Here is a 12,110-nt window from a genome sequence, read left to right as displayed (position 1 = left end):
CCGTGGGAATTATTTCTGTCGTTAGAATATGACGACACGGTCCAGTCACGACACGTGAGCTTTAAGATGTAAACGCTCGTGCACTTTTTTCTGTCAAAGAGGAACCTAACTCAGTAACATTATTTATGTTTTACCTTTATTGTAGTAGTAAGGACCAAAAATTTAAATAGTCCCTGTATGTTATCTTCTTAATAAGCTTATCTCGATTTCAAGAAAGTGCTCGTACATTTTATTAAAGCCTAATTCTATAACGCAGTGAGTCTAAACACTCTTCAGTGCTTCGATACTAGCGCTAGGGGATATTTTATGACCAAGCGATGTGATGTTCCAGAAAAATTGTTTTAAGCCTTTGCCAAAGTACGAAGGGACCATTTAGAGAAATAACAGCCAGAACCGTTCATTACAATGAGTACATTTAAGCTTCTCAAAAGGAATTTTATAAAACGTAGCAAAAACAACTGTGCTAACCGTTCGCATATTTTTAGATTTAATTTTCTATTTATTTTTTTATTTATATATTTAAGTTTAGTAAAAACCGTTTTGGAGGCTTGGACAAATGTATATCAGAGAACTTCCATTCTTCTTTGGCTAACTCATATAATGCAGAATATATCGATCGGACTTACAATAGTGACCTATAGCTCTGACTATATTAACATTGATGAAATGATTCATTTATTGAAAATTAACTAAAACTGGTAACAGTAATAGATTCCATATGAGTTGATCTCCGTGATTAGAAAATCAGGTCCATTTTCGCGCCACTGACTATTAACCGATCTATTATTTACGTACCACAGCTGTTCTAACATTCTTCCTTAAGAATAAAAAAAAGTCACTTGATTAAACAAAGTTTCCTGGCACGATACCCTTGAAACACTCGATTCGCGTTTAACGCCGAGTATAGTAGTCATGGTTGATCTCATAAAATAATTTGAAAACTTCGGTAACAAAAGAAATTGATAGAATTACGGAATGTTTCGTAGTTTTAGGCACAGCCGGGGCTTGAGATATTTCGAACGCTGAGTTTTAGTTAGATTGATAAGGAGAACAGATTATTTGTGGTAAAACGCCATATTATCATTTGTTTATTTTATCGAGCATGATTAGCAATGCTAGACGCAATTTGCTAGCTCAAGCCTAGCACGATCATGGAGTCACATTCTCACGCAAATACCAGTTACTGATTGTTTGTCTACTTATCTGCCTTGCCCTAGACAACGCTCAGCCGTGCTATAATAAAAAGAATGACGCTTTCGTCATGAGAAATTTTTAGCGACGAACGATTTTGCTTAGTACATTGATTACATTGATATTTTTTAAATATTGGCCCCTGCCAATTATAAATTTGCTACTTTTTTTTTTTCTAAGACAGTGAAACTGGACAGTAGTTTTTAAGTTTTCTTTAGGTCATCAGTGAATTCCCACCAGTCTTTCTCTTCGCCTTCCCGTACATGGGCTAGCAGTGCTCGACGTCTCCGTTCACAGTACCTGTGAAAAGTCGTAATATTTTTCAATGAAAACTAGTTAGTATTCGCACTTCAGTAGGCGATTTATATGCTTCATAGTTATACATTAATTACACTGTCACATGCAAATACATCGCACACCTTTTGAACTACCCGCCGCTAGGAGCAGACGAAATCTGGCTAGCGTCAGTCTTCTAGAAACTCAAAAGTCAAACATCGGTCGAGTTTACTCACAGAGAAAATCAATGCTGGGCGATTAAGTTTTTGATCTTTGGAAACACACACACACCGCTGCGGAAACATCGGAGATTGATAAAAACATTAGGCAAGGAGGCCTTAAGCTGAGACAGTACGTGAATATTGAAGACCAACGAGGAGGTGACCAAATGTCGGAACTAGAAGGGCAAAAAAGCATTGCCACAATTGAGGAGGCTTTTCACTAAAGCACAGTTTAGAGTTTAAGGGCGATGTCTGCCAAAATTTATATTTTATAAGCAACGTATTACAGGACTATGACCTAAATACTCAAAATCAAGAAACTGAGGAAAAATGAGTGTCCCGCAAAAAAAACTCCACGCCAATTGGAAAAGCGTGTGATGTATTTCACGCGCAATTTGCAGAGCTTTAATAAACAAAAGAATTACCTGGAGCATGCACACGCCCTAGAGTCAAGCGGCAGTATAGAATAGGCTTAGATGTAACGTGATAATACTTACAATCAACATTAAGGGCATCTGCCACTATGAAATACCCGCCAAAAATAAAACAATGAATGCAGCCAGCTACCTCGAGTTGAGGACCTCGAAAAGAAGTTCATATGCCGTTGGTACAATCATGCATTTGGTTCTGAATCATGCAGTCTGGTTATTTCATGACAACGCCAGATCTCATCGCCGTGCCTTAATTAATTCCTCGATTGAGCAAAAAATTTTTTTTGTTAAGGTGCGTGCGATTACAGGGTTTTGATGCCTCAAAATGGGGCAATTGATAGGCGAGCATGCTCCTTTATCGATTTTCTTCAAGAAGCCATAGACTGACAAATTACATATGGGAACGTGAATGATAGGTATATGGTTGTTCAGAAGCTGGGACAAAAATGTACAAAATAAAGATAGTACATAAAGGTTCTATTTTATACATTTATATTATTCACATATCAAAAAAATCACCACTCTAGCCCAATTACGTTTAAGTTAGTCAATTCCAAAGCTCGCCCGATTTACTTATAACAGCCATATATATATCTGAAAAGAGAGTTCCTAGTCTAACTAATTCTACATTTACGTTTTTTAGTTCTTTTTATATAGTTCTTTTTGATAGAAAAATTCATAACAAAGAAATATATCTGATGACTGTGCCTGTTCTTAGACATTTTTGATGCAGTAGTGCAGTTGGAGTAATCCACCTACTTTTATATTTATTTTGATTTTTTTACTGTAATTTTTCATCACGTGTTTATGTGGCACCTATCATGAATACCACATGAAATCATTCAACGACGAAAACATCAGTGATGACATCCGAAAATTGCGACTTTTGCTTCAGGAATATTGTCTATATTAACCATTGTCTGCCAAAAAACCTTCGATCGCACATTCATCTTAATTGTGGTTCAATTCACAGTATATGGTATAATGTGCTTTGCCATGAGTAGCAAAACAGGCTCTATAGTACCTATGGTCCTTGAAATTTACCACTTAAGGTGCCATTGTAAATGAACGTTCATTTGTGTCATTATAAAGTCAAGTTATATACGAAAGTAAAGACATACATATCTGAAGGCAATGGACTCATGTTTTTACATAATGCTATCGTGTAGTCGTAACTATCTGCGTTCGGGAAAGCTGTAGTCAAACCTAGAAATAATACGATTTTTTTTACTTAGCTATATTAACTCCCAATAGAAAGACACAAGGACGTCATTTTGATATCCAAACCTTGAAAGTAGATGTGTATGCCTTTTTACAAATTGACCCTAACAGAAAGCCTAGAATATGGAAATAGTTTTCATATGCTGTAATACAAAATGTCATGTTTTACTAGCTTAGCGTTTAGCTGGCTTCCAGCATGAAACTATATAAATCTACGCCCGAATTCGATTTCTAACCTCCACGTATTTCTAAGCTTAACAAACAAAGACGTTGCCCGTTGCGTTATTTTTAATGCGTGATTTATTATTTATCAAGTTGAATGAGATTTCGCAGTAATGAAGTTCGGATATTCAAGACTTACACCAAAGAATAATTATGGAAACGCAAAAGAAATTTTTCATTGCTTTATTATTGAGAAAAATCTGAGACCATCCCCAGTGTTGTGTCATGCACCTACAACCTACTACGATAGGGGCCACTACGAAGGCGCTGCCAGTGAGGAGATCTTGATATTAACATACCTGTGCTTGTCAACGACTTTGATCTTGAGTTCCTTAAGGGTATCCTTTTCTTTATCGGCAGATTCAGTCATGTTAATTGCAATATTGTTGGAGCATCTACACAGGTTGTTTATTGAGATGCTGCTGCGACCGATGCTTAATGATGCGTCCCGCTCGAGGTATTCGCTAAGCTGTTCCGTGGCACTCTCCAGATCTCGTTGATTATCCTCGAATATTCGGCTCTGATTATTTGGTCGCAAGTAGAACGCGAACACGTAAGTGTACATCAATGTCTGTCTGCAGCGAAGGAGTGCATTAACAGCTTTTGGCAGGAAATCCAATTCCAACGGCGAGAACGCGCTCCGCGGGCCAAGGCTTGCATCCATGCCCCAACTGCGCACCTTTTCAGGCAACTGCCGACGCAAAACCTCAGATGTTTACTTACAGGTACAAATGATCAAACATTGTTTGATAAATTTTAATAAATTATCAAATGAAGTCATAGTGCATCAAAGCATGTGTGCTACTTGTGCTTGCTCGTAAAATTCTAATCATCTATTTTCATATAAAACTAAATTGGCAAATTGTGTTTTGATTATTTTTAGCTACATATGTGTACATGTGCGCTACAAACATGGATTAAATGTATGTATACTGCCGATATGTGCAAGTACAAATACAATTATGGCTAGTGCGCGGATGAACGAAATTGGAAGCAAAAGATTTGCAAAGGCAGTGCGACCAGAAGACCGGGCACAGGGCTAAAGACGTTCGCGAACTGGGGTTGTTTTTGTCAAGATAGTTTTGTAAGGCACGTACACATGAAGCAGAGAGGACCACTACTTTTAGTGACAGCTTGAATAGGTTGACACAGCTCTGCCACAGAAGGATTAGCCCGGACAACGAACTATTGTAGATCCTTCCCACATGTTGGCAAGGCTTTATCGGGTACCGCCTTACTACGAATCCATGAATTTGCGCAGCAGAACGATTCGCGATCGGCCATAGGGCGATGTTCCCTTTCCAATCGGACACAAGCGAATCGGCGAAACTTCTGATATAAATACTCACTTGACGATTTCCTTTATGCCTCATGATAGTACTCATTAGCCCATTACTCCATTAAGTCATTACCGTTCTCTTATTAGCATAATTATAGCAAGTGAAATAACAGTTACCTTACTCTCGAATTTGAGCGACTGCATGTGGTTGTAGTATCGGTTAAAATAGAATAGATAACGGGAAAGCGTAGCTCTTGACTTCTCCTGTGCGTCTCTTGCTTTCCTGCTTTCCTCCTCGTTGAAGCTGCACAGAGATATGCGCACCAATGATTTTTAGAACACTTCGGGTAACATGAAACAGCTTAATTCGCTACCGTTAATCCCCTCTGCCCCCGTTTCACTTCCCCTTGCGTAATTAAATAATTGTATAGCATTGTCACAAAAATAGTAGCAGCAGGACTTCATAATGAAACACATCAAAACTTAATTACCGATTGCAGTTGTACCACGCTGACCCATGCGGTTCCCACGGGCCAAGACAAACCCAGCAAAAATCCATGCGGCAATTCTGATTTCGACATAACACGTGATTGCATCCACCGTCCTTCTGAATTGGCACAAAACACTTGGGGCATTCTTTTGTGTTAGCTGCCAACCAATTGGATGTCTCCGAATCGTCATTACACTGCGAACGGTAAACGGAAGAGGGCTCTCATCCTAAAAATGATCGTCCTTTAATAGCTTACCATAAGTCTTGACGATGCATGAATACTCATGGTGAATAAAATAGCATAAAAGTGCATTCATTTTGTCATATAGCATACGTCGGTAGCAGGAAAATTAATTATACTGTAATTAATTTTCCAATGATCCAACGCTAAGTTAACCTACTTGGTTCAACTATTTCAGCCGCGCCTTTAGCCAAGTAACGTTAAACATTCAAACTGTACCACCTTCTTATGCCAGCAACGGAGCATGTCACAGTTGACGGGGTCGTGATATTCTTTGCCACAGCCAAAACAAAAAAGGTGCCCGCAATTGCAACGAACCGGTCGGACATCTGAACTATTTACCTGTACACAAATGTACGCAATGTAAAGAACAAACGACTTATCGTTTCCTCAGACACGCACCTATTTAGGGGCTTAAATGTAGTGGGGTTAACTTTGGCTTGGAATAAAGTCATTTAGACCTTTAATCGCTTCTTACTAGGTTTATATTATTATAGATATTTTTAAAAGTTAACGAAAAAACATTCTGGAAATATTTTTCTTATGGTTTGTACGTCACTGTATAACAAATAGATTCATCACTTTTACAATTAGTGGGCATGTAAATATACGAACTTTGACAGCGTTGACGCATCCAGGGCTGGGGCACCATCTCAGCAATCGATTACATTGAACGAAACTTTCCGTTATCTGTTTCTGATAGTGTATTCTCACCTAAAATTATAATGAATACTACTATAGATGACCGATCTAGGTATGATCTACTTAAATCTTCCGATATCCAATATTGATATTAAACATTGCTTCATACGGCTGGCCTCAGCACGAAGCAAAGCGCGTACCCCCCTCCCCCCCCGCCCCCGCCCCGATTTGAAGTTGCATGTTCCTAGTGTAGCCAAACCCGCTACCACTTTGCGACCATGGAAACTTGGTCTAATCTTTTCTTCACAGTCGAGTTCGGCAACTTTCTAATTTTGCAGAGAATCGCCAAAATATAGGCACATTTGGATTCTACTCTTTTAATTCGTAAAAAGTAGATGCTGCTGGTTGCAATGTCTACTTTCAGCCGGCTTATATATGACATCTCTAGTAATCTGAGTAACAATGTAGTACCCACCTTCGGGTCGATGAGAAGTTTTATCACCGTTTGATCGTCCACTAAAACACCGCAGGACACAGCTGGACAAGTGATCATCTGGCAACCTTGATTGCAAAATTCCAGCAAACATTCATAAATTACAGAAATTAAACATACTGCACGCTATCGGTAGAGAATATTTTTTTGCCAAGACACAAAGTCATCATCCTTAAGCTTTCAAATTTTACTTACCTTCATCCATTACCTTCGTACTCAAATACATATTCCAACAGCTGGCGCAAAACTTATGGCCGCATTCGAGGCCAGCCATAGACTCCGCTGGCGCTTCACACATACAAATTTGACATTCATAATGTGGTGCACCACCCGTCAACACTGGGGCGACGGTAACAGTATTGCCACTGACGTTTGCCTGAGGAATTTCGACTTCTAAAAACAGTTTTTTGAGGTCGCCGTCCGCATCAAAAAACTTTTCAAATAGCGTGACCTTTTCCCAGTGGAAATGGTTTAGGAGGAGTCGAGCAGCCGTCGATCGCAGCTGGAGCACTCCATTCGCTTCGGAAATCGTCTCACCCATCAGTAAAACAATTTGCTCCGGAGAGAGCGTAGCATAATCTCTTATGCCATCGTCTTCGCTATGCATCGAACCGGCACCATCCGTACCACCAACGCCCCATCTCATTTCACATCCATCCGATGAAGATCTTCCATCTAGAGATAAACATACGCATGTAGAAAAATTGCGCTTTTATAGAGATCAAGTTACCAAGTAACACTAATCCTAAGTTTGATTTTCATATTAACATAGCTTTTACTTATATTTACATAGCTTAGTTTGTGCCTCCTAATGTACAGCAAGTTCGCCAAATATGCAACTGCCACGTACAGCTGCTTAGCAGAGGAAATCGTTCGTCTTGTCCACAGTCCTAAAATTTATGAAGAAAGGGGCCTCCTACATGTATTATAATTCCGACATACACTGATACCACTTACCTAGCAAAATCATCTGCAGATTCAGCCATAAAGTAGCTTTGATGGACTTAGCCACAGAAGGGGTTTGTTATACTTAAAGTGTTATTTACTTGTTAAATATACTCTGTCAAATCCACCAAAGTCATAGAGAGCCTTGTAGGAAATTTCTTCTGACTTAAATGATCAATTCATCGTAGCAAAATTATCACATAACACGAAAGCACCTCAGCCCAAAGAAGGCTTAATCCAAGATCCAACGATCGAGAGCCGAATTTGTCATTAGCTACTGCGGACTTAGACAGATGACGCAGATATAATCCTCATATCAATAAAAGCATGTTTTACTGAAGTATCAGTTATGTCAATTATCAATACTATGCTACCCAACACACTGATTATATCGCTAACAGAACGCGCGAATTCAGGCTATAAAGCAACTCACTAGGTATAATGGAAATGCTCATTATGACTCAATGAAATTTATCCTTAAGTAAAAAATTTACCTTTAAGTAGATATAAAAGTATTGATATAAAGGTATAATCGAGATTATTTGTGAAGATAATGGTTCAGCTACCACTTTATCCTATCTTAGAACGTTCAGTATGATATATGCCAAACATTAATCTCGTATTTCATAGCGGTGCGACACTTTGTAACACTTTTTTATATTCGGGATGCACTTAAATTTAAGGCCGTAAATTCGCACATGATTATGAGGTTTTAGCAGGTTAGCTGTAGTGAGATACGGAAAATCAGGAAATTCGAATGGTTTGCGGATACCCAGTTTCGCCCTTGAACTATAGCGGTGGAGATAGCCTGCCATATAAATCCTCTATTTGGTAAAGGCTTCTACTACTAGAAGTACCGTAAAACGTTCATTGGAAACGTTTTGAGTAAGAAATGCTGGATTTAAAAACCCTTCTACCGCGAAGTCAAATGACGAAGAGCTGGGAGCTGTGGCAAAAACCGATCCATCTCAAAATGTTTGACGTATATAAAAAAAATTATGTTATTTGCCTCAGTCAAATCAGTAAGGTAAAAAAAAACTTTACAAATGGGTGCCGCATAACTTGAGTGAAGATAAAATAATAAAACAGACTTCTTTTAGTTTACCCTTACGTAACAACTACATTTTTGCACCGAATATGACATGTCACGGAAATGTGATCCTTCAGGATAATCGCAGGCTGTACCATCAGTGGGTAGATACAATTGAGCTGGCGGGACATCACCCCGAAGCAAATTGACTGTTGTATTTTGTGTAATATGACTGAGTAATACTTAATAAGGCGGGTGTCATTCACTTTACGAGAAGTGATCTGTACTGTTAACAATTAGAAACGATAACAAAACCTCCGCATTATAGGTAGCCAGAGCTAAAGCGTTCTGAGTGCTTGAGCCCACAACGCGATGGTTGCGGTGACGCAGGTGTAACTTACAGTGGATACTCTGTCATCTATCACTTCCATCAGAGCTGGATCTCATCGGTTACCAATTTTTAAATTCTCAACAACATTGGAAAATTATTCAAATCTCAACAAGATGTCGAAATTGCTTTTCAGGACGTTACTATCCAAGTAGCAAAAGGTTATAAATGATAGTGGTAAGTTAATTGGAAGTAAAAGAACTAAGCGTGTCCAAAAAGGAAGACGGTTCACTATGTCCACTGTACTTCGGACCCGATTTTCCAAGTTAAAGTAAGGTTTTATTAATAAATTCAACTAGAAAGGGGTAACTCGATACGCACAAACATTTTATGCCTATCATAAATTAGTTACTGTCCTGTATTAGACCAAATGTTTTCTATAAACATTTGGTAAATAAAGTATCGTTTCTATATAAAAAAGAATGCCAAAGTTTCAGAATATCGGCAGGTGAAGGTGGGCTAACATTATAGTGAAGGTGTTGTGTTGTTTCTAAGCACTCTGTCCTGAAATTCGAAATCTACACCCTCGGTCCTTGGTTTATTAACATAATTGCGAAAATTTGCATTGGCGGACTCGAATTGACTACGTCAATGCATTTATACTAGGAATTATAAAAAAGAACCGCAATACAAACTAGTTCTTAGAACATCGCTAACAAACTCACTAATTGAGGCTCACATGTATGGCAAAATTCCTGGTGCTTTTAACACAAGATTTTTTAAAGATAGTTCAAACATTTTTTATCTTTAAGTTATTATACTCATAACATTGATTAAAATCTAATAAATATTATGGTTGTTCATACAACAAAAGTTAGATCCTTGATGGTTCTTCCTTCATACACCAAACATTTTTCTGTACACCCAAATAAGAATCCTAACCATTAACAAGAACAATCTTCTTCTTGTTGATTTTTCTTAGAACATACATAACATACTAAAAGCATAATGATAGTTACCCTTTGAATTATAACCCCGTGGTGATAGCTATAGATTCAGTACTTGGACTTTGTCCTAGGTTACATTGGAAATGTAAAAAAACTCCTGAGGTACGCCGCTCGATCTGTGGCGAAACGCTGTTGCAAAGAAAAGGAGCGATTAATGTGAAACTTAAAGAAAAAAGGCCATCAAAGTCGATTTCCCAATAAGTTATATGGGAAAAAGTTGTGTAGTTTTTAGATATAAAATTACTATATCATTTAAATTTGACAGTGATTTCTGTAAATGAGCCTATATCCAGTTTTCTGATGTCTTGTGGGTACGAGTTAAGTCAGTGATTTGACGTTAGACGAGCTTATTCTAAAGAACTTACATTATTCGACCCGCACTTTAAAGTTTTCTATTTTTGTCAATAGACTGTTTCCAGCACACCAGTACGTTACCGTTAAACTACATTCTAATTACGCATTATTTTGCGAGTATCTTTAACCTAAACAAGTCTATCGTCACTATAGATTGAACTTCGAAAGTGAGGCTTTCTCAGGTCTGCCGGAAACAAAGGCGCAGGCTCTTCTTTTTAATTGTTCAAGTATTATATGTGGAAATAAGACTGTATTATCTGGTAGCGCACTGGTGTACATATTACATGTTTAGCATCCGTTTTATACGTTCGGCATTGTGCGACCAAGCCAGTATAGGTCAGAGTACAGACGGACTGATATGACTAATATGATTTTTTCGATTATAAATCAAATCTGAGCTCTTGTTACTACAGGACGCATTCCGACCGGTTCCTCATAGATTTCGGGATGCGTTTTCAATATGAAGTAAGTGATTCGAGGGAAACACTTTTGGTGGCTGATATTGTCAATAATGTGAAAAGGTAATCGTCTTTTTAGTTGAAGAAATGGGGCCAGAGCGCGTAAGCTAATTGTTACACTACATGCTATTTTATTAATATTCAAATAATTTGTGTTGTTTATAAACGTGATCATTTACATGATCAAGTCCTTGATGACTATTTGATAGTGGTGAATAAATATTTGAGGAGCTTTTTTGGGAATAACCGCTCCTATAAATTTTGCTTATTTATTAATGGCGGTGACGTGGAAGTACACAAGCCGGGTTGAGTCTACGCACGCAACCGCTAAGAAAACGGCTACACAGCACTTTTTTTAAATCGGTGTTCTTATACCTTATCATATGTTTGTTCACAGGATTCGTGTGAGGGTTTATTGGGAAAACCAGCAAACTGGGAGCGCTGCTATTCTGTTAAGCGCTCGCGTTCCTGCCGTGGACGACGCTAATCATGTTCACACAGAGGCTTTATATCTCTAAAACTATTCGACGACGTTGGATGGAAACCTATAACGAATCTGATATTAAACACAAATAGCAAAATCCTTCAAATGTCGAACGACAGTTATAAAATTATTCCCGCGTTGAACACAGAACAAGGGTTCGGTGTGCTGTAAAAACGTCGATGTTCATGCTTTCTCAACCGAAAAATATTGGACAACGGCAGAAAACAACGACTCCAATCGATGACTCTTCAATTGAAGTATAGCCTACACTAGAGTCTCGCTTAGAAAATCTGCACATCGCCGAAAACGTACCCTGAAGACTTTGAGATCGGCTGACCGTTGACGTCCCTGAAGAAGATGCCGGACCTCCCGGTCCCGCCGGTCGCTTGCGCATACTATTGTACTTTGATTACGTTGTTTTTAAACCAACAACACGAAAAATCTGCACCGAAGTATCGCCGTCAATTGTACCTACTAAACAACAAAGTATCTAAATACATCTACGGTTACAATTCAATTGTTGTTATCGGCTCGTAAATTGTCTCATGAAGGAAACGTAGAAATGTAATGTAGTTGAGTAATTCTGTCAGAGCAATGTTTTCATCTATGTGGTTTTTTTCAGGAGTGTTTTGGGCTTCAAAGCAGATGGCGAGCAGTGTTTAAACTAGCCTTACATGCAACTTGTAGCCTCTTTCCGTTCATTAGATTCTAGCAGTCGTCAACAGACTATCACGTTTGTTTGTGTACTATTCTGTCACGAAATCAGTATTGTTTTCATTACGAAGTTTAAACTATTT

The 12,110-nt window shown here is 38.4% G+C and overlaps 1 protein-coding gene across 4 annotated transcripts; it reads right to left on the bottom strand.

Moving 5' to 3' along the window:
* Positions 1–1,055: 1,055 nt before the first annotated feature.
* LOC111249016 (E3 ubiquitin-protein ligase arih1-like) lies at positions 1,056–11,785 on the bottom strand. Of its 4 annotated transcripts, none has more exons than XM_022802266.2 (9): positions 11,626–11,784; positions 6,903–7,382; positions 6,690–6,775; positions 6,188–6,286; positions 5,795–5,914; positions 5,333–5,526; positions 5,019–5,145; positions 3,862–4,253; positions 1,056–1,491 (listed from the first exon to the last, which is right to left on the bottom strand). In XM_022802266.2, exons 1-9 carry the CDS (start codon positions 11,705–11,707, stop codon positions 1,395–1,397), a joined length of 1,677 nt encoding a protein of 558 aa, XP_022658001.1. In that variant the 5' UTR covers positions 11,708–11,784; the 3' UTR covers positions 1,056–1,394. The 4 variants fall into 4 exon arrangements, with proteins under 4 accessions (XP_022658001.1, XP_086842880.1, XP_022658002.1 ...); XM_086986754.1 differs by lacking the exon at positions 11,626–11,784 and adding an exon at positions 7,665–7,692; XM_022802267.2 differs by lacking the exon at positions 1,056–1,491 and having other exon boundaries at positions 3,985–4,280; positions 5,333–5,558; positions 11,626–11,785.
* Between the last annotated feature and the right edge of the window lie 325 nt (positions 11,786–12,110).

Source organism: Varroa destructor, unplaced genomic scaffold, assembly GCF_002443255.2.
Source record: "Varroa destructor unplaced genomic scaffold, Vdes_3.0 BEIS01000004.1, whole genome shotgun sequence".
Lineage (NCBI taxonomy): Eukaryota > Metazoa > Arthropoda > Arachnida > Mesostigmata > Varroidae > Varroa > Varroa destructor.
Note: the sequence above shows the minus strand (reverse complement) of the source record. Positions and strands in the feature narration are given on the sequence as shown.